The sequence below is a fragment of the Manis javanica genome, chromosome 6, assembly GCF_040802235.1.
Source record: "Manis javanica isolate MJ-LG chromosome 6, MJ_LKY, whole genome shotgun sequence".
NCBI lineage: Eukaryota > Metazoa > Chordata > Mammalia > Pholidota > Manidae > Manis > Manis javanica.
In genome coordinates, this window is record NC_133161.1 from 70,894,652 (window position 1) to 70,917,535 (window position 22,884).

The 22,884-nt window shown below is 37.6% G+C and overlaps 2 protein-coding genes across 6 annotated transcripts in view; one reads left to right on the forward strand and one right to left on the reverse strand.

The window, feature by feature from the left end:
- PEX1 (peroxisomal biogenesis factor 1) overlaps positions 1-22,884 on the forward strand; it is a 47,176-nt gene that overhangs the window by 22,681 nt on the left and 1,611 nt on the right. For 2 of the 3 annotated variants that reach the window (XM_017652913.3, XM_073238838.1), the window contains 10 exons: positions 658-847; positions 1,055-1,221; positions 2,681-2,815; positions 5,849-5,913; positions 8,065-8,207; positions 8,290-8,393; positions 9,191-9,367; positions 10,459-10,689; positions 11,754-11,951; positions 12,245-12,375. In XM_017652913.3, the coding sequence (XP_017508402.2) occupies positions 658-847; positions 1,055-1,221; positions 2,681-2,815; positions 5,849-5,913; positions 8,065-8,207; positions 8,290-8,393; positions 9,191-9,367; positions 10,459-10,689; positions 11,754-11,951; positions 12,245-12,375 (1,541 nt within the window). Of the gene's footprint in view, positions 1-657; positions 848-1,054; positions 1,222-2,680; positions 2,816-5,848; positions 5,914-8,064; positions 8,208-8,289; positions 8,394-9,190; positions 9,368-10,458; positions 10,690-11,753; positions 11,952-12,244; positions 12,379-22,884 lie in introns of those variants that run through there. The other variant, XM_073238839.1, reaches the window with a different exon arrangement.
- GATAD1 (GATA zinc finger domain containing 1) overlaps positions 1-22,884 on the reverse strand; it is a 67,342-nt gene that overhangs the window by 15,740 nt on the left and 28,718 nt on the right. Inside the window, exons 7-8 of one of the 3 annotated variants that reach the window (XR_012132314.1) lie at positions 22,675-22,820; positions 2,830-5,143 (exon numbers count right to left, since the gene is read on the reverse strand). The gene's annotated coding sequence lies outside the window, so the exon portion shown is untranslated. Of the gene's footprint in view, positions 1-2,829; positions 5,144-19,812; positions 19,883-22,674; positions 22,821-22,884 lie in introns of those variants that run through there. The other 2 variants (XR_012132313.1, XR_012132312.1) reach the window with 2 other exon arrangements.

A 22,884-nucleotide genomic window follows, 5' to 3' on the forward strand; every position in this document is an offset into this window, starting at 1 on the left:
ACTGGCAAGCACATTTTAATTTCCTGTTTAAAATTCTTACCTAGTATCCACCTTAAATATTCAGACCCTGTGCTAATGAACTGTTACTAAGGAACAAAAGTATTACACCTGTTAACTAAGCATAGCAGAATGGTAGTGGTTTTGGTCATTGAATATATTCTTAGAAATAAATTTTATAGGAACAACAGCAAAAAATCCACTCTTAAAGGAACCAGGTATTACTAAAAAGTCTACTTACTAGAGAAAGAAATAGCAATCGTTTATCTTTGGGATTTTTTTACAACTTTACTGAGGTATAATTGAAGACAACAAACTATTTTGTATACAACTGGATCAGTTTTGCCATATGTATGTACCAGAAACCACCACCACAATAAAGGCAGCAAACATTTCTGTCACTCTCAGAAGTTCCCTGGTGCCCCTTCGCAGTTCATCCGTCCCCCACTTCATCTGCAGATGGCCACCAGTCTTCCTTCTGTCATGCTAGACTATGTCAACCTGATTCTTTCTTATAGATTACAGACAATTTTATTGATTTTAATCTTAAAAATCAACAAATAAAGGTTTCATGTCAACCTGATTTTTTGCAGAGTATATGTACTAAAAATTCACGGTCGAGTACAATTAGAAATTTGGATTGTGTGCTTTTTTCTTTAGGGGCAAAGATGTGAAATTCTGTGTAATGTAATAAAAAATAAACTGGACTGTGATAAAAACAAGTTCACTGATCTTGACCTGCAGCATATAGCTAAAAGAACTGAAGGGTTTGTGGCAAGAGATTTCACAGTGCTTGTGGATCGAGCCATACATTCACATCTCTCTCATCAGAGTATATCCACCAGGGAAGGTATGTTTTACTGTTAAGACCAAATTTTGGAATCTTTTTTCCATTGTAGAGATGTAATTGTAGTAAGGCAAGAATTAAATTTATTCCATTTTAATATTCAAATAAGCAGTTATTTGTGTAGAAAATTGGCATTTCCAGCTAAGTCAATAGCATATTTTGAAAATTGATATACAAATATGGCTACCAAAAGTTTTATTTTTTAAACAGAATTAGTTTTAACAACATTGGACTTCCAAAAGGCTCTTCAAGGATTTATTCCTGCGTCTCTGCGGAATGTCAGCCTGCATAAACCTAGGGACCTGGGCTGGGATAAGATTGGTGGATTACATGAAGTTCAGCAGATACTCATGGATACTATCCAGTTACCAGCCAAGGTACTTAAAAAAAGAAAAAAATCAAGTTCTTACTCCCAGCAGAGCACTGAATCGTTGGCTTTGGCTTTATGCTTTGGCTTGCCTGATCTCAGTTTGATTCAACAAGTATTTACTGAGTTACCAAATTAATGTCCTGTAGAATTGTTGGTACTTTAACAGATTTTTTTTAAGTATTAAATATACTTCTTGATCATAAGAAATTTGTAAAGAAAGGTGGGGTGACATTTATAGTAAATACATTTTGATGTGAATTTCACAATTCTTTTGTTCTGCTTGAATCATTCAAATTATACTAAAACATGTAAAACATATCCTGGTCAGCTGGGATTTGAACAGAAACAGGAATAAACTGGGAAGTGGGTGGGTCATCAGGTCAACAGAACTGATGGATTCAGCCAGATTTCCAGACTGTCAGTCCTGAAAAGCAGAGTCAGCATGCATCATAGACCAGTAGGATAAAGGGGGCAGATGTATATTGTTCTTCAGAAGATCAGAAGGTAGAGTATAGGAGATGGTATGTTGTTTGAATCAGAAACCTAAGAAGGCAGGATCATTGCCTGAGATCAGGCACCCACGCAAAGAGGTAAGGACCTCAGTTAGCTGTAACTGGATGGCAAGCCGTGGGAACTGTGGCTGGTGAGTCCTGGGACAGCCTGAGTGCAGCGCAGGACTGTGGCTTAAAGCCTGTTTGAGAGACCAGGGACCTGGAACTACTTGCCTATAGGATCATGACCCCAAATGCTGGGTCTGGGCACCAAGCGTTAGTATCCAGATACAAGAAGGCCATCTGCATAACTGCAGGCTTGGGGGCCTCTCACAGATTAGAATGCTGGTGGAGATGGGGTTAAATCCTGCCAACAGGGGGAACTAATAGAGGTTAATAGAGGTGACCAGGGTATTGGTGACAGGAGCTGTTTGGCTCAGCTTCAAAAAATTTTCTTGCTCTCTGAGAAGTTGGTGATTGGGAAGGTAATTTAGAAGCAATCAGCCACTTGTCCAGCATGGAGTCTCTTGGGAGATTTTACTGTCTGTCATGTTACACGGGCTACTCTGTTTATTTTCTTTCTTCGATTGAATGTATTTGAATATACACAGCTGTCAACTTGGCACTGTGTACCATACAATTGGAAGGCAGTGTACTCATTAAAATACTGTGTTCTGTTTTCTTAATGCAGTTCTCCTATAATGTTTGAAAAAAAAAAGGAGAAAATGGGAAGAAGTTCTGATGCGGTTACATGTATTTCATATACTATGTATTCCATGGTCCAGTTGAAGAAAATCTGTGGCAGTTATTTTGAATTCATTTATTATTTTGAGTAGGAATTTTATTTTCTATCATATTGTTAATGAACTTGACAGTTATTATCATCCAAATACTTTTTTGTATATATTGATTTTTGGCTGCAACTTAGTCATTTGTTTTAGATTTGAGTTCTTTGCCATGTTTTGTATTTTTCAGTACCCAGAATTATTTGCAAACTTGCCCATACGACAAAGAACAGGAATACTGTTATATGGTCCTCCTGGAACAGGAAAAACCTTACTAGCTGGAGTTATTGCAAGAGAGAGTGGAATGAATTTTATTAGTGTCAAGGTATGATTTGCATTTTATCTTTCTTTTTTCTCTTCTTTTTTTTTAAGTTGAGGTAAAATTCACATAACATATAATTAACTATTTTAAAGTGTACATTTCAGTGGTATTTAATATATTCACAGTGCTGGGTAAACTCTTTCTGCTTTCAGAACTCTCATCCCATCCCCTATCCCCCCCCAATCCTCTGACTACTTACTTGACTGCTTTCTTTGTCTGGATTTGCCTGTTCTGGAGATTTCATGTAAAAGAAATCATGCAACGTCACCTTTTGTGTCTGCTTCCTTCACTTGGCATAATGATTTCAGGGTCCATCCAAGTTGTAGCCTGCATCAGCCCCTCACTCCCTCTTGTGGCTGCATGACCCTCCATCATGTGGCCATGCCAGCGTCTGTTACCCATTCACCATTGGTGGGCATTTTGGTTGCTCCCACCTTTTGACTATTATTATAAATAATGCCGCTTTTAGCATTTGTGTACAAATTTCTGTGTAGATGTATTTTTCATTTCTCTTAGATACCTATAATTGCTGGGTCATATGGTAATTCTATGTGTAACTTTTGGAAGAACCCCCAAACTGTTTTTTACAGTGACTGTACCATTTTACATCCCCATCAGCAATGCACAAGGGAACCTATTTTTTCATATCTTCTCCAACACCATTCATGTTTCTTGATTGTGGGTTCCTTTCATATTTGGAAAACTAGTGGAAGCAGTGATCCACCTGTTAGCTAAAGCTGTGTGAGAAATTGAAAAATGAGCCATTTCCCTTTTGTGGGGCTTATGAGGTTCTTGCTTACGGCAGATCTTCATGCATTAGAAAATAAAAATATGCATGAATATTCAGATGAAACAGCAAACTATACTTAAATGGGAAAACAGCCTAGAAGATTGGAGGTTGGAGACCACGTGGAGGCAGGAAGCTAGGGCTTGTAGTTCTGTTGCTTGTTGTCTGTTGTGTCCTTGCGTGTCACACTAGGCCTCAGTGTTCTCACACACAAGGTGAGAGTGGTACTTAGGGGGCGTGTGAGCAGATCATTCCAGGTAACGCCTTCCAGTCCACTTGGATCCTATGCTCTTCAGTCCGATGCCTTATTTGTACAGTTTTAGTACCCCAGCAATATTCGTTTACCAAAGAGTGATTAGATTGCAAGGCAAAGGAATCATATATTGTAGCCTTATTCAGAATCGATTTATAATCTGAAAGTCAGTTTAGTAATTTGCAGTTGGGATATGCCTGCCCTCTTTCTATCACATGATTTTTTGTGCTGGTTATGTGGGTACCCTGGCAATGATGGAGAAACACTTGGAAAACATTTAAATTTTCCTTTCTTCTTGTTTCTGGACTCTAGAGTAACTGCAACCATAATCTTGTCTTGTCACTAGAATGTAGTTTCACTATTTAAAAAAATATATATATATAATTTTCCAGATTAAAGCTTTTGAATGTTGTATTCTATATTGTTCCACTAGGAAGAACATCTTATCCCCTTCAGTAAATCTTCAAATCACAGTTTGGGATGAGCTCCCCATGGAAAGGTTTCAGTAGAGAGAGAATTCCCTCCGGGTGGTAAGGGTGGGTCCAGGGAGCCACGCATCGAAACAGGGGCCTCTGACAGCCACCAGCGGGTTACCTTGGTCCTGATACTTTGCCTAGTTATTTCTTGTTTCATCCCATCTAATTCTCTGACTAGTGAGGAAATGTGATTAAATTTAACTCAGGTCAAATGATACCTGAGTATTAGAAATTCTTTATTCTGGTCACATATCCTGATTAGTATTTGGTCTTCTTAAGGTAAGAGTTTTTTACTGGAGATAGGTTTGGGGCCTATTTCATTTTTAAAAAGATCCGTATTTAAGGAAAGTCTGTCCTCGTTACTGATTTTGTTATATGTAGTAAAATTTTGAAAGTTTTTTCAGTGGACTTTTAGGAAAGATGATATATTCAACTTTTGTACAAATGAATTGGTTTCCAAATTAAAGATGCTGGTTAAAGTAATTCATGTCTAGTTAGATTTTTTTTGGAGTCTTTAAAGATTTGAGGTAGATGGAACATCTTCCCCTTTTAAACCATTCATGACTTTATTAAACAAGTAGTTATTTAGCACTTACTATGTGGCAGGCACTGTTTTGGCACTGGGAATTCAGCAGTGAACAAAACCACCTCTTTGGAACTTATGGAGACAGTGAACAGACACAGAGGGCAGTGTCCTGTCAGGCGGGGCTGAGTGCTGTGTCAGACAAGCAGAAGGAAGCAAAGAATAACTGGAGTGGGTCATAGATGGGGTTGTCAGGCAAGGCCCTTCACAGATACGATGCTGTGTTGGAGATCTGAAATGAAATAAAATGAAGCCGTGCACCATGAGACTATCTAGGGACAAATGTTTGAAGCAGAGACAACAAAGTGTAAAACTTGTGGTATAATATATATTCCAGCCACATAATTTTTTAAATGTATTCAAGAAACATATACTTAATCGTATTAAAAATTTCATGGTTGCCAAACGGATGGAGCTAGAGGGTATTATGCTCAGTGAAATAAGCCAGGCAGAGAAAGACAAGTAAGTACCAAATGATTTTACTCATCTTTGGAGTATAACAACAAAGCAAAAACTGAAGAAACAAAGCAGCAGCAGACTCCCAGACCCCAAGAAGGGACTAGCGGTTACCAAAGGGAAAGAGGGTGGGGAGGGAGGAATAGGGGATTAAGGGGTACTGTGATTGGCACACATAATATGAGGAGGCACAGGGAAGGCAGTATAGCACAGAGAAGACAAGCAGTGACTCTATAGCATCTTACTATGCTGATGGACAGTGACTGTAATGGGGCATGGAGGGTGGGGGGACTTGATAATGGGGGAGAATCTAGTAACCACAATGTTGCTCATGTGAAACCTGAGCATAAGATGGTATGTCAATGATACCTTAATAAAAAAAAATTTTCATGGTTGCATTTAGACTTAGTCATAAACAAAAATTATATTTTGTTGTTAAATAATTTTATCTTAATTCTAATTTAACTGTTTTACTTAATAGGGGCCAGAGTTACTCAGCAAGTATATTGGAGCAAGTGAACAAGCTATCCGAGATACCTTTCTTAGGTTGGTTCCCTGTGAATATTTTCAAGTGACTGATCTATTGTCAGCCAGTGCTTTTGACCTTCACTTGTGTTTTTAATTCCTGATGCTTGAAACCTGTCATCTATGTGGGCTATTAATGAACTAGAGAATAAAGATTCTCTGTTTTACCAAATACCACTTAAATATAAAACATTTTTAGTACTCCATTTTAGAAATTATTTGGTTTTATATTTGCAATAGAAATATTCCTGAAATGCTGAAGGTGAATCATAAGTAGCTATTCAAAGGAATTTCAAAGTAGATGCTTATATGAAGCACATAATTACTCCAGTTTCTCTTTTATAAATTAAGATTCTATGTGACCAGCTTAATTAAACTAGAGTGTAACTATTACTGTATTTATATACAAATATGGATGAATACACAAGCTACTATTTAAGAATGAAAATAATTATTTAAATGGGATGGGATTGTGGGGAGCTTTTAAATTAAAAGTTACTTTGTTCCATTCTAAAATTTTTTTCCACTCTAAAAGGAGAAGTAGACAAATCCACACCTGCATAGTGGAATATTTTAACACAGTTTTCAGTACTTAGATTGAGGTAAAAAAATTAGTAAAAAATTTAGAAGACTTAAGCATCATATTCAACAAGATCAGTCTAAGCATATTTAAAACATGTACACAACAACTGGAGGGTATACATTCTTTTCAAGCACACCTGGAACATTTTTCAATTAGCCACATATCACGCCATACGTACATAGCTACTGCAGTAAGTTTCAAAGAAACAATATCATAAACTTTCTTCTCTGAAAACATAATTAAGTTAAATAACAAAAAGATAATCCCTATATATTTAGATATATTTTTTAAATGGGTTTTTCAGTAGATCAGAATGGAACATACTTGGCACTAAATAATAACAGAATACTATTTATTAGAATTTTGAAATGCTGTAAAACTTATTTCAAGGAAAATTTATAGCTTTAAAGTTTTAGAAAAGAAGAAAGGTTGAAAGTTAATCACTAGGTATCATCTTATGACATTAGAAATTACAGGTATAAACTAAAAAAATTAAAAGGGTAATAATAAAGAGCAAAAATTAATGAAACAGATCAACAGAGAAGTTCATAAACCCAAGTGTTTTTTGAAAGCCTGGTACAGCCAATAATTATTGAAAACTCCAGCAAGACTGATCATGAGGAAAGCAAGTGTGAACAATCTTAGGGATGAAAAGGACATGACTAAAGACACACCTGAAAGTAAAAGATAGAAAGGGAATATATGAAATGATATTATGAACTTTATGCCAACACATTTGGAATTTTGGGTAACATAGACAAAAATAAAATTGACTACAAAGTTGAGCAAAGAAGAAACAAAATCTAAATAGTCCTCTAACTGTGGAAGACAGTGGAGTCACTGGTTAAAAATCTTTACACAAATCAATCATCAAACCCAGCTGGTTTTCTAGGAGAGTTTTGCCAAACATTCAAAGACCAGGTAATTCCAGTCTGTTGTTGGTCCCAGATTTATCTTACTTGCCATGCATTTAATATGATAATGGTGGTTATTTTTTTATCAGCATGACAGGTGTTTTATATTAGGGGTGATTCTTCAGATATCTAGTTCACCCTGTTACTGGAGATGGAATTTGTTTTCTTCTCTTTACTTAAAACAAAATTAATTCATAAATAAAATTAAAAGTTAAAGTTCACATTAGAAAAAAATGTAATACACAAAATTAAAATATATTTTTTGTAAGAGAGCCCTTCTAAAACAACATGAACTTGATAAATTTTTAAATGAACAAAAGACATAAGCATTTCTCAAAAGAAAAGGTGGCCAGTAAGCATATAAGAAAATGTTTATTTGTAAGAATAAATGAACTTCACTTTCAAATAAGACTCTGGATTTTGTTTTAGTCTCTGTCCAGAAAACAAGTCTTAGGCAAACACCTTGACCTCTGTAAGACCCAGTTTTCTGAAAACAAGGATAATTACATATGCCTTGCCTTCTCTAAGGGTTTGCTGTGAAAATTTAAATAAATACATATATGTGTGTATGTATATAAGTATATATATATATTTGAAATTGCATGCATATACATATATGAAATAGACAAGTCTAAAGCCCTACTCAAGTATGAAATATTTTTTTGTTTTTCCCAGAGCACAGGCTGCAAAGCCCTGCATTCTTTTCTTTGATGAATTTGAATCCATTGCTCCTCGAAGAGGCCATGATAATACAGGAGTTACAGATCGTGTAGTTAACCAGTTGCTGACTCAGTTGGATGGAGTAGAAGGCTTACAGGGTAATAATTGTAAATCCAGCTATACCTCGTTATAACAAAATTTCATCAGGATTTAGTATTTTTTGTTTTATTTTTCCCCCAGGTGTTTATGTATTGGCTGCTACTAGTCGCCCTGATTTGATTGACCCCGCCCTGCTTAGGCCTGGCCGACTAGATAAATGCGTATACTGTCCTCCTCCTGATCAGGTGACAGTTTCATATTTAGAACCCAACACCCAACAAGTGCTACACTCTTTCCTTGTGAACTTTACTTCTCTCAGTTGTAATAGCAATTGTCTTAAAAGACCAGCTTTAAGCAAGAGCTTCAGTCACTGGTTTGCTTGCAGCATGAAAAGGTTCAGAATTAGATGCAAAACCTCTCATTGACCAAGCCATTTCCATGCAAGTTGGAAAACTTTATAACCTTTCAGCGTTGGCCAATGAAACAAAAAGGAAGGAAACCTAAAGCATCGCGTGTCCCTATTCCAAGTGCTCAGGTCACAGAGCCAGACAAAGGGCTCCGAGGATTACTAGTAAGCGTCTAAGCATGTTACACAGAGAGATGATTTTTAACTGTTCTTGTCCTGTGTTCCAACTGTAGTTCCCAAACTCAGAAACTAATGAGTAAATGAGTGAAAGAACAAACAAGTGAATAGTCAAAGGTACCTAAATATAAGTCTCAGGGAGCTATTACTTATTTTAATTTTCTTTGTGAAATCCTTTCTCCACACACTTGCCCATATCTAGAAAATAAGCACTGAATAAGAAATGATTCATGCTGAATAGTTAAGAATGTTGATTTTCATTCATTTTCCTTCCTATGTTTCTTCTGTTAGGAGGAAAGTTCCAAGGAGGATAGATGGGAGACTGGTGGTACATTTCTCTGCTTACTTGTAAAGCTTATTATATATATCAAGTTAATTTGTAAAAAAATCACAAGATACACAGTTTAATACTTAGTTTTATGTCTTATTTGTTGAATCAGTTTGTTTTTCTCCCTTCAGGTGTCACGTCTTGAAATTTTAAAAGTTCTTAGTGACTCAGTCCCCCTGGCAGACGACGTGGACCTTCAGCACGTGGCCTCAGTAACTGACTCCTTTACGGGAGCTGATCTGAAAGCCTTACTTTACAATGCCCAGCTGGAGGCCACGCACGGAAGGCTGCCCTCCTGGGGACTCCATGTGAGTTAGATGAGGAGATTATTACGGTGATGTTTCATGAGTGGTAAGAGCGGATCAGGGTCAAAAGTCCAAAGTTAAAAAATCCTGTTTTTAATAAATTTGGTAAAACTATAGAAACTTACCTTTAGTTGAATGTTCTACAACTGGAATATTGGCTTTGCAGAGAATTTGTAATTACAAAGAGTTTGGTGTCTGTTTCTTTAACATTACTACTGGCAAAATATTTTGGTGTAGAGAATGATATTACTTAAATTGGGGTATCACAAATTAGATCATATAAACAAAAACATGGGGGCTTTAGCATGCTTCATAGTTTCATTAAAAAATTAAAGTTATTTATTTTAATAAGCTGAAATTGTCCCAAATCTAGCCAGTAGCAGCCAGTTTTGGATGGCTTCTGTGTCCTTTTGATATGTCCTCATTCTCTGATCACTTACTTACCCCATACAGTAAGGCTATAGGCTTATCTTGTGCTTTCTGTATGCCAGCCCTAGAATCAGCTTTTGCTCTAAAGGTCGTATTTTCGTTTAAATTTTCAGTGAATAGTTTGAACTCTGCTACACTACGGACTTCACCATACATTTTCTAGTTAAGCATTTTCCTGTGTACTCCTCTCCACTGCATTTCATTAGAGATTCTTGTATCTGATCCTGAGTCAGATACCACCAAGTTTTTGCTCTTTATTTTGGCAAGCCATTGTAGGTTTTTTTTTTTTAATTTCTGTCACTACCAGAAAAGGTGCTTATTTGTAAAGCCTTCTCTAACATGGTTGATTCATCATTTCAGAGTAGAAAAATAAGAATAGAAAGACACATAAAAATAAAATGCAAAGGTCTGAGTCCTAGCTTGTTACAGTTGTGGATAGATGGTTGGCAAGTTATCTACACATTCCATCTTGTCTTTCCTTATTTTAATAGTTAAAATTTTATTATGTGCCTCAGAACCATTAGAGAATTTTTTTAAATAAAGTTTTTTTGAAAAAATGCCTCAAGTTTCCTTGTCCTGGTCTGTTAGAACCCGCTCTGTGTTGTTTACGTCAGAGCTGTGGATCATTTAGATCTTTACAACTGGTTGTCCTTTGTGTGTTTTAGGATGGAAGTTCCAGCTCAGACAGTGACCTAAGTCTGTCTTCAATGGTTTTTCTTAACCACAGCAGTGGCTCTGATGATTCAGCTGGAGATGGAGAATGTGGCTTAGAGCAGTCCCTTGTTTCTCTAGAGATGTCCGAGATACTTCCAGATGAATCAAAATTCAATATGTATCGGCTCTACTTTGGAAGCTCTTATGAGTCAGAACTTGGAAATGGAACCTCTTCTGATTTGGTATCTGTGCAGTCGCCCTTGTACAGTTCTGAAATAGAAAGCCGTGTGTTGGGTATAAGGTTGGACAGCGGTTTATCTCCTAACCAGCCCACGTATTCTTTCTTGATGGTTGGTTCTTCAGTTAAATAGTTCTTAACAGGATGAAAATGACTAATTAATGTGAGAAAACAGGACTAGGAGCTGGCAACAAGAGCGAGCCAGAGTAGCCAGTGGTCGTGATTCCCTTTGGTTTCTGTCAGGTTTATTTCCCTTCATTAGTGGTTTTAAAACATACTTATTAGCAGATCAGATCCATTTTTATATTGAACTTAAATTCTGTTACCACAGAACAGTTGAACATAATGAGAAATTTGGTACAATAATGTCCAAAATTTCTGACAAAATGTTACCTATTTGTAATACTTTTGGTGGAAAGTATAACCATGGTGAAAAAGTTACTAGTAGTAATCATGTTTCAACAAGGAAAATGTTTAGGTTAAATGTGGGCAATATCGTTTTTTTTAAAATAGAATAGTATTCAGTACTTATCCCCCCAAATTTAACAGTGGTTCACTATTACTTTATTGGTACATATAACATTTTTAAATATATTTTTCTTTTTTTGTAAATTGGCTTTATTAATTCAGATTTATTCAAATAAGTGACCCATTTTTATTTCTAAGACTAGCAAGCTATTTTAATTCTAGTCTCAGTTCTGTTTCTATGTTTTTTAATTTCTATGTAGAAATGTCCCAGGACCTTAATGTAACTGTGTGTGCTGAAAACTAAGAATAGACCTCAGTTGGAAGCATCCTTAGGTCACTGGTGTGATGGATTTAATAACACAGCATTAAAAATCCTTTGTTATGGTCGTTTTTACTCTATGGTAGTTCGACAACATATATATAGAACATGAACATATTTTAAACTTGCCTAACTTTAGTTAATTAAAAACATAACCTTATCCATATTAAGGTTTAACTGCTTAAAAAATTTTGTTTGATAAATAATATTTTTTTTCCCTTTCCCTCTCATCCCTTCCTCTCTCTCCTTCCTCCCCGTCATTCCTGTCCTCACCCATGCAGAGCTCACAGGGCCTGTCTGCACCCAGCTCCATGGCTCAGGATTTCCCTGGAGTTCCTGGGAAGGATCCGTCGTTTTCCCGGCCCCCCATTTTCAGAACAGCTTCACAAGAGGGACACCAGGAGCTGACACAGGAGCAAAGAGATCGGCTGAGAGCAGATATCAGCATCATCAAAGGCAGATACCAGAGCCAAAGTGGAGTATGGCTTGTCATCCCCTCCCCCCATTATGATTGTAAAAACTTGTTAAAAATTGTTTTTCCTCTTTTGCTGTGTATTGTGATTTGATTTGTAAATGAGCTATATTTCTAAACAAGGAACTGAAAAACATTGATCAGTCAGGTAATGTGCTTTCTGCTTTCAAACAATTTTTAGTAATCTTAAAATGTATGGTCCCCTGAAGAAAACTGACAGAAAGAAGTAACACTTGTGGACTGCCTCCTTTTTCATCCTATCCCTAAGTTAACTTGCTGTCACTTTCTTTTTTATTTAAGGAGGATGACTCCCTTAACCAAACCGGACCAGTCAAAACCAGTCTGGCTATCAGTCAGTTGCATTTACTGACTGCGCTCAGTCACACTAGGCCATCCATTACTGAAGATGACTGGAAGAATTTTGCTGAACTGTAAGTAACTGATTTTGATTTACAAGTATAGATATCATTACACTTATTCACCTAAACTTTTCAAGTTCTTATTTAAAATCACAAATAATATTTTGAGTATTTAAAAGCAAATCCAAAAAACTTGTTTTGTAGCTGCACGTTTAAACACCTAAAGACTTCAGGAGTATAGAAGTAAAAAAGCAAATTTGATTGTATGTGGATTATTTGTAAAGAAACCAAATCACAGAAAGATTTGGTTTTAAAAGCTTTGAAGATATGAGAATTAAAAGCTCAAAAGTGTTCTGATATAGTTTGCAAAAATTTTGAAAAACATCTGTCCTGCTTGCAAAATGATTTATATTTGATTAATTTCAAGCACCTCTAAACACATTCAAATTTATTTACTTGTGGACCATGTGTAGTACACATGTAGGCTTCTTGTAATTCTGTAGGCAATGCAGGAGTCTGAGACTCATAGACTGAAGACCATTCTAAGTCAACAGTGCAGCTTAATTCAGTGTAAGAGATGTTTTCCAGATCTTTGGAAGTTACAGCTCTTTAACTGTGTAGTGCTTTGGGGTGTGCACGCATGTGTACACTGTAGGGGCAGGAAAACTTCCTGTTCTTCCCTTTTATGTTGATTTGATTATTGGACAAGCCAAAGAACCTGAGACAGATGAGCAGGAGCTCCATAAGAAGACTCTAAGGCCTACGGGCAGTGTGGCCCCCCTGCTGTTCCTGAGCCAAGGAAAGGGATGGGGCCTGGGCTTCAAAGGGGAGGAAGACGGTTCACAGGAAGGTGCAAGCAGGTGCACTCCTGTGCAGATAGTTTTTTATCTGAGGGTTCTCTCTGGCAATAGCTCTTTTTCTGGCACAGGCCCCCTCTCTAAATACTTGCAGGCAGGTAAGGGAGAAGTGCAAAGCTCTTGCTGAGTCTCCTGGGTCTTGATTTCCTTCAACTCAAAGTCGTGTGCTGAAGTGGCACATTTTGGGATGGCATATTCTGCTCCCCTTTAGTCCCACCTTCGATATTTCTAAGAAGTCTGGCTGTTGAGTTGGTAGATTGCTCCATTTAAATTGAACTTGTCTCATAGTCCCAAGGGTCAGTTCCATCAACAGTTGTGTCTCACAGCAGGAGGCAGCGATATAGGTGGGCTCCCCCAGTTAGACCTGTGCTATAAGCAATCAGGTATTTAATAAGAGGCACTTCTGCGGGCACAAAAACAATGGCTAATGATTGGAGCAGACCATAACTGGCAGGTACCGGTCAAGTAGATTTCTAAATGTTAGGGTCAAAGTTTCTTCTACAGTTTGAATGTCTCTGATGTTGTCTTCAGATGTTCAGATAAACTTCCTGAGTGGCCCACACAGCAACAAGCACAAAGATTGTCTGCACATGACCTGTTGTGCTGATTTCTGGAAGGCTGATATCAAGTTGTTCACATTTAGCTTGCAGGGTTTAAGGAAAAGGCAGTTTTTGTTCATAGTGACTCCAAGTCAAAAGAGTTGGAGAAAATAAGAAATGTTAATTTGGAGAATTGTAGCCAAATATTAGAGGAAACTTAAAGAATTCAGGAACTAGCCTAGTTTACATGTAGAAAATGGAAAATCAAACACAATTAACAGGACTAGAATCAGATATCCATAATTTTTCTCTCTATGATTGCCCCAATTTCTTTTTTCAAATATATTTTTCACAACTATACCCATAGTAAGACTAATTCTATTTGCAAATTAAGTTTAGGTTCAGTAAATTTGGCCTTATTATTTATATAAGTGAAGCAATAATAGTGATTGACCATACAGGCTCTTTTAAATCTGCTTTGCTGGAACTTTGTCTAAGTAATCTCAGATTGAACTTTTTTTTTTTATTTTTTCATTTTTATTTTTATTTTTATTTTTTTGAGAGGGCATCTCTCATATTTATTGATCAAATGGTTGTTAACAACAACAAAATTCTGTATAGGGAGGTCAATGCTCAATGCACAATCATTAATCCACCCCAAGCCTAATTCTCATCAGTCTCCAATCTTCTGAAGCATAAAGAACAAGTTCTTACATGGTGAACAAATTCTTACATAGTGAATAAGTTCTTACATGGTGAACAGTACAAGGGCTTTCATCACAGAAACTTTTGGTTTTGATCACGCATTATGAACTATAAACAATCAGGTCAAATATGAATATTCATTTGATTTTTATACTTGATTTATATGTGGATCCCACATTTCTCCCTTTATTATTATTATTATTTTTAATTTTTAATAAAATGCTGAAGTGGTAGGTGGATGCAAGATAAAGGTAGAAAACATAGTTTAGTGTTGTAAGAGAGCAATTGTAGATGATCAGGTGTGTGCCTGTAGACTATGTGTTAATCCAAGCTAGACAAGGGCAATAAAACATCCACGGATGCAGAAGATTTCTCTCAAAACAGGGGAGGTGAGGTTCTAAGCCTCACCACTGTTGATCCCCAATTTCTCACCTGATGGACCCCCTTTGACTGTGCCTGTCTTAGGTTGTCCTCCCTTGAGGAATCTTACCCATCTCTGGCTAACCAGTCATCTTCTGGGGCCATACAGGGAGATGTAAAGTTGGTAAGTGAGAGAGAAGCCATATTGTTTGAAAAGGTTAGCTTTTTACTTCTTTGCAGATTTATGCCCTGTGGCTTCTATGCCCAGCATTTGTCTTTAGGTATCTTTACACTTCGAGGAATTATAATACTCAGTAAATTCGATATGAGGCACGAATTCTTTTTAAGGGTTGTAATTAGGAAGGAAGAAGAAAAGCTATAGAGGTAGCAGACGGAAGAAAACTTGGGGGGATTGATTATTTCTTTGACATATCTTCTTGTAGAGTAACTTAAGCATGTATAGGTTTTAAACTACTAATTAAATTGCACACACACATTAACATAATAGGAATACAGTTACATAACCAAAACAGATCTATAATTACCAGCCATCTCCAGTGAAGCCAAGAAAACCAGTTAGGCACCCTAGGCATTTGTGAAAATTTGTCTATGATATGATGGATATTGTCCAACTGTACTTGAACAGTCTGAGAGAAATCAGACAAATTAAAACAACCCATTCCTGGGAACTGTTCACATCCCATATGTTCTTTTAACAGTAGATAGTCTGTAGTTGTAAGATTTTGGAGCGCTACAACTTGCACTTCTCCTAATTCTTGGTTGAGTTCCAACAGTATAGATCCAGTCAAATTTGTTGTTTTACTGAAAGCACAGGCCAGCTTAGAAATCTCCTTCTTCATTCCAATGGCAAGTCCAGGTAACCGGTGAGATGGATGCAGCTACAACTGCAGCATCGCCTGGGTCTTTGTTGAGGTTTTATGATGATCATCTTCTGGTATGAGTCTTCCAGAAAGTGCTGATGTTGGAAGTTCTTCATATCATATCTAAGTTCATTTTCTGGGTAGCCAAATTAGGCTTTGATCCTCTGTATAAACATAAACAGACCCTTTGCCCAAACTTTATATGCCCTTTATACCATTGTGTAGAACTCATTGGAGGCCACCACACAGGAACTGCTGCTTTTTTTTTTTTAAGAGAAAGGAATATTATCAGAAAAGTGTACCTCCATAGCCGATCATCTGACACCCTTTAAGTGATCAAAATTAAGGATATTTAAAGCATGCATTAATCGTTGATTTTCAGTTAGTTTTATCCTATCAAGGAGTTATCCCCCTTTTCTTTCTTTTTTTTTTTTAATCTTTAATCTACACTTACATGAAGAATATTATGTTTACTAGGCTCTCCCCTATACCAGGTCCCCCCTATAAACCACTTTACAGTCACTGTCCATCAGCATAGCAAAATGTTGTAGAATCACTACTTGTCCTCTCTGTGTTGTACAGCCCTCCCCTTTCTCCCTCCCCCCCCCATGCATGCTAATCTTAATACGCCCTTTCTTCTTCCCCCCACTTATCCCTCCCTAACCACCCATCCTCCCAGTCCCTTTCCCTTTGGTACCTGTTAGTCCATTTTTGGGTTCTGTAATTCCGCTGCTGTTTTGTTCCTTCAGTTTTTCCTTTGTTCTTATACTCCACAGATGAGTGAAATCATTTGGTATTTCTCTTTCTCCGCTTGGCTTATTTCACTGAGCATAATACCCTCCAGCTCCATCCATGTTGCTGCAAATGGTAGGATTTGGCCTCTTCTTATGGCTGAGTAGTATTCCATTGTGTATATGTACCACATCTTCTTTATCCATTCATCTACTGATGGACATTTAGGTTGCTTCCAATTCTTGGCTATTGTAAATAGTGCTGCAATAAACATAGGGGTGCATCTGTCTTTCTCAAACTTGATTGCTGCGTTCTTAGGGTAAATTCCTAGGAGTGGAATTCCTGGGTCAAATGGTAAGTCTGTTTTGAGCATTTTGATGGACCTCCATACTGCCTTCCACAATGGTTGAACTAATTTACATTCCCACCAGCAGTGTAGGAGGGTTCCCCTTTCTCCACAGCCTCGCCAACATTTGTTGTTGTTTGTCTTTTGGATGGCAGCTATCCTTACTGGTGTGAGGTGATACCTCATTGTAGTTTTAATTTGCATTTCTCTGATAATTAGCGATGTGGAGCACCTTCTCATGTGTCTGTTGGCCATATGTATTTCTTTTTTGGAGAACTGTCTGTTCAGTTCCTCTGCCCATTTTTTAATTGGATTATTTGTTTTTTGTTGAGGCATGTGAGCTCTTTATATATTTTGGACGTCAAACCTTTATCGGATATGTCATTTACAAATATATTCTCCCATACTGTAGGGTTCCTTTTTGTTCTATTGATGGTGTCCTTTGCTGTACAGAAGCTTTTCAGCTTAATATAGTCCCACTTGTTCATTTTTGCTGTTGTTTTCCTTGCCCAGGGAGATATGTTCAAGAAGAAGTCACTCATGTTTATGTCTAAAAGGTTTTTGCCTATGTTTTTTTCTAAGAGTTTTATGGTTTCATGACTTATATTCAGGTCTTTGATCCATTTTGAATTTACTTTTGTATATGGGGTTAGACAATAGTCCAGTTTCATTCTCCTACATGAAGCTGTCCAGTTTTGCCAGCACCATCTGTTGAAGAGACTGTCATTTCCCCATTGTATGTCCATGGCTCCTTTATCAAATATTAATTGACCATATATGTTTGGGTTAATGTCTGGAGTCTCTAATCTGTTCCACTGGTCTGTGGCTCTGTTCTTGTGCCAGTACCAAATTGTCTTGATTACTATGGCTTTGTAGTAGAGCTTGAAGTTGGGGAGTGAGATCCCCTCTACTTTATTCTTCTTTCTCAGGATTGCTTTGGCTAATCGGGGTCTTTGGTGTTTCCATATGAATTTTTGAATTATTTGTTCCAGTTCATTGAAGAATGTTGCTGGTAATTTGATAGGGATTGCGTCAAATCTGTATATTGCTTTGGGCAGGATGGCCATTTTGATGATATTAATTCTTCCTAGCCACGAGCATGGGATGAATTTCCATTTGTTAGTGTCCCCTTTAGTTTCTCTTAAGAGTGACTTGTAGTTTTCAGGGTATAGGTCTTTCACTTCTTTGGTTAGGTTTATTCCTAGGTATTTTATTCTTTTTGATGCAGTTGTGAATGGAATTGTTTTCCTGATTTCTCTTTCTATTGGTTCATTGTTAGTGTATAGGAAAGCTACAGATTTCTGTGTGTTAATTTTGTATCCTGCAACTTTGCTGTATTCCGATATCAGTTCTAGTAGTTTTGGAGTGGAGTCTGCAGGGTTTTTTATGTACAATATCATATCATCTGCAAATAGTGACAGTTTAACTTCTTTACCAATCTGGATTCCTTGTATTTCTTTGTTTTGTCTGATTGCCATGGCTAGGACCTCTAGTACTATGTTAAATAACAGTGGGGAGAGTGGGCATCCCTGTCTAGTTCCCGATCTCAGAGGAAAGCTTTCAGCTTCTCACTGTTCAGATAATGTTGGCTGTGGGTTTATCATATATGGCCTTTATTATGTTGAGGTACTTGCCCTCTATACCCATTTTGCTGAGAGTTTTTATCATGAATGGATGTTGAATTTTGTCAAATGCTTTTACAGCATCTATGGAGATGATCATGTGATTTTTGTCTTTCTTTTTGTTGATGTGCTGGATGATGTTGATGGATTTTTGAATGTTGTACCATCCTTGCATCCCTGGGATGAATCCTACTTGGTCATGGTGTATGATCCTTTTGATATGCTGTTGAATTCTGTTTGCTAATATTTTATTGAGTATTTTTGCATCTGCGTTCATCAGGGATATTGGTCTGTAGTTTTCTTTTTTGGTGGGGTCTTTGCCTGGTTTTGGTATTAGGGTGATGTTGGCTTCATAGAAGGAGTTTGAGAGTATTCCTTCCTCTTCTATTTTTTGGAACACTTTAAGGAGAATGGGTATTATGTCTTCTCTATGTGTCTGATAAAATTCCGAGGTAAATCCGTCCAGCCCCAGGGTTTTGTTCTTGGGTAGTTTTTTGATTACCGTTTCAATTTCTTTGCTCGTAATTGGTTTGTTTAACTTTTGTGTTTCTTCCTTGGTCAGTCTTGGGAGGTTGTATTTTTCTAGGAAGTTGTCCATTTCTTCTAGGTTTTCCAGCTTGTTGGCATATAGATTTTCATAGTAGTCATTAATAATTCTTTGTATTTCTGTGGAGTCTGTCGTGATTTTTCCATTCTCATTTCTGATTCTGTTGATTTGTGTTGATTCTCTTTTTCTCTTAATAAGTTTGGCTAGAGGCTTATTTATTTTCTTTATTTTCTCAAAGAAATCTGCTTCCTGCCCGGCTGCTATGGAGTTTATCTCCGCTGTTGCTGTGGGCGTGGCCTGGCTCTGGCTCCTGCTCCAAAATGGTGGAGCTCCATAGGAGGGGGAGCGGCCGGGAGGCTATTTATCTCCGTAAGGGGCCTCCGTGCTCCCTGCTGCCCAGTGAGTTAGAGTGCCCAGAGTTCCCCAGATTCCCTGCCTCTGGACTAAGTATCCTGTCCTGCCCCTTTAAGACTTCCAAAAAGCACTCTCCAAACCAAAACAACAACAGCAACAACAACAACAACAAAAATTAAATCAATAATTAAAAAAAAGAAAAACGCATGATATTCTTTGTCCTCAGGTGCCGGTCTCAGGTCTGGCTGCCCTGTTTCCCTAGTATTGGGGTCCCTGTCCCTTTAAGACTTCCAAAAAGCACTCGCAAAAAAAAATAAATAAATGGCCGCTCCCATTTCTTTGTTCTCCAGTGTTGGCCTCAGGTACCCGCTCACCGGTCCTGCCGCCCCATTTCCCTAGTATCCAGGACCCCACCCATGCACTGTGTCTGTGCTCTAGTCCGGATGGCTGGGGCTGGGTGTTCAGCAGTCCTGGGCTCCTTCTCCCTCCCTGCTGACTCCTCTCCTCCTGCCAGGAGTTGGGGGGAGGGGCTCTTGGGTCCCGCTTGGCTGGGGCTTGTATCTTACCCTCTTCGAGAGGCGCTGAGTTCTCGCAGGTGTGGATGTGGTCTGGATGTTGTCCTGTGTCCTCTGGTCTCTATTTTAGGAAGAGTTGTCTTTGTTATATTTTCAGAGATATATGTGGTTTTGGGAGGAGATTTCTGCTGCTCTACTCATGCCGCCATCTTGGCTCTGCCTGCAGATTGAACTTTTAAAAGGCTCTCAAGGCCAGGAAGTTTTGCTTATAATACCTATATATTTGGGCTAATTTCTTTCATCTTGAGTTTCCCACAGCACGTAAGTCCACTTAGTAAAGCTCTAGGAACCCTGTAAGTAAGTCACTAAGCTGGCTTTGTAAGGGTCTTTTTTGGCTTCAGAAAGTCAACCTTAGTTCCTTAAAATTGTCTGGTCATATCTGATTCTGTGTACATTCTCAAATATGGCATTCCAGTCAAAGCTTGGGTAATATAACCAATGTTTCCAATTGCATCCTGTTACAAGGAGAAAGGATTCTTATTTAACTTATGCAAATAATTATATTGCCATGAAAGTAAGAATACTCAAGAGTTTCTCGAGGAATCAGGTGGGGAGAAAAAGTTTCATCTTTGTTCACAAAGGTATATTTTACCAAAATACTGATAGCTTAAGAGAAAAGAAAAGGGTTTCCTCAAATTTGGAAAAACAACAACCAAGAATGTTTCAAACAAAAGTCATAAAATTATGATTATCCTCATCAGTTCATTTAGCTCCATGTAATTAATTTTTTATCTTGATCTTCAGTTTTAGGAAGCCATCAGTTCCTTCATAAAAGTTCTACAGATTGTTAGCCAGTTCACTGTGGTATGATCTGGAAGTTACCAGAAACTGTCCTTTCCATCAGTTTCCTTTAAATGAAGCACTCTGGCAAAAGCACTGGAGTGAAACTATCTGTAAAAGACTTAAAAATGGCTATGGTTAAAGATCTGATGAGAGTCCATTATAATGAAGTTGACAAGGATATTTGGTTTTTTCTGTGACACATTTTAAGATGATAATTGGAATTATGACTATAACATTACATGTCAGATTTTTAGGAATTTTATACAATTTCTGGAACACATATCTATAGAGCTGTAACCTAAAGAGGGGTTTATTATTACTTCCTACTTGATAATGCTTCTCATATAATTTAATAAATCAAATAAGCCTAAGTAGTTTAACATCCCAATAAGGAGTGAGAGAACAGATCTTTGGGATTTTCCAGATATGATTCCTGGAACATCTCAAAAGATAGAGGTCAAAAAGATTTCATTTAGGATTTGATTTGGGGATAGTTTTCAAAAATACCAAAAGGTTTTAAAACACTCAGTCAAATAGGATCATAGGTATCCTACTTATCCGTTTGACCAAAGTGACAAAGACTTCACAGGCAAATACAGAAAATTATATAGTTGTTAAACAAAAACCTTAGCTCTTTTAATCGAAAAGACTCAGTTTTCTTAAATAATCAAACATGAAGCATAGGAAATTATTTTGATAAAGCAAGTCTTTGTTTTTTAGGCAGAATACTTAAGACTGTGAAAGATTTTTCTTTACCTTTTATCAAAATCAGTTTTTCCCTTAACAAAAAAACACATCCTACTTTCCTTGCATGTAGAGTTGTTAATATTTCTCATAGTTTTAAATTACATTTATTAGACTTTTTACCCTCGAAAACCTTATTTCTAGTAATTGTGAACTGTACACTAGCATTCTGCAGATTATTAAATATATTCATAGATCTGCCAATTTCTAGAAGCATATGCCTTTTTAAATAGTACAATTTTTCAGTGTAGCTTACTTATAAATTCAGGTATCTTTAGTTTCTCTGTAATAAGGCAAAAGTAGACAAATCTCTGTTTAGTAATAAATGTTTTAGGATCTTATTTAGAAATGATCCAGATAGTCAATGAATTCTGCCACTTACCTTAGCAAAAGTCTAAGGGTGTAAATTACCAAAGAGATTTGAGAAACTAAGTAGACACAGAACATAATTATTGTTGAAAATTTCACTTAAAAACATTTATTTAATTCACTGGTTCTTACCATATTTAGATTATATGTGAACAGTTCATTAGACATTAAAACAGCTAGCCAGCATGACAGACTTTATAACATATCCCACCTGGCCTTGGCCTATTTTACATAACAGTGGATGTTTACTATGGCAGAGCCTCCCATCAATCCAAGCCAAGGGGTAGAGAGAAAGCGGCCATTCTCTCTTCCCCTCCATTCCTGGTACCTAATTGGTCTGGTGCCCACCAGTCACCAGGGACCCGCCCATGGAGTTCCTTTCAGAAGGGGCGGCTGGAGGGACATGGGGCTCCAGCGCCACAGGGACAGACCAAGCCAGGGCTGGCTACCGAACTCAAGCAAGCTGTGAGCAATAAAAACCCTTTCTCCCAACCTGCCCTTCCCCTTGTCCTTCAGTTTCATCAGATGCATAGGGAACTCGCCCTGCGTTGGGAACCCCATTACTCCAGGAGCTACGGTGACCCACGGCAAAGCTTGTCTAAACAGACTCAGGTCTGGGGAGAACCACGAACTCACCCCAGTCTGTGCCTGAGTCTCAGCCTCAGTCTGTGAGGCTAATAGGATCTGTTCCTGCATTCCTGTGGTTTTCCTCCTTATTACAAATGACACAAAAGACACAGACCAAAGAAAACAGTAAACATTCCTGGGAGGAAAGGAATTGATGGAAACTAAGAGTACTCACCACACATTTTTACCAGAGTCACTATGTCCAAGGAACTGGTTCATACAAGTATTTCCTCCAGTTCACCTAAGTTTAGGAAAAGGACTCGCACCACTGTCACTTCCACTGGACCCTGCAGAAAGAGACCCAGGAGGCTGAGTGATAAGAATTCTTACCTTCTGCCATTCTTCTTGGAGGCCCCAGGAGCTCTCAGCTGCAGCAGCCCCAGAGCCAGTGGTGTCCAGCCCGTGGAGGGATCCATGTTGGGCTCCAGACTGTACAGATGGAAAACTTTTCTTCTCTTCTAGGTTCTTTGGTCAGTCTAAAATTAAATGGACATAAGATAGATTAACAGGAAAAAAATATTTCATACAGAGCCCCATTAA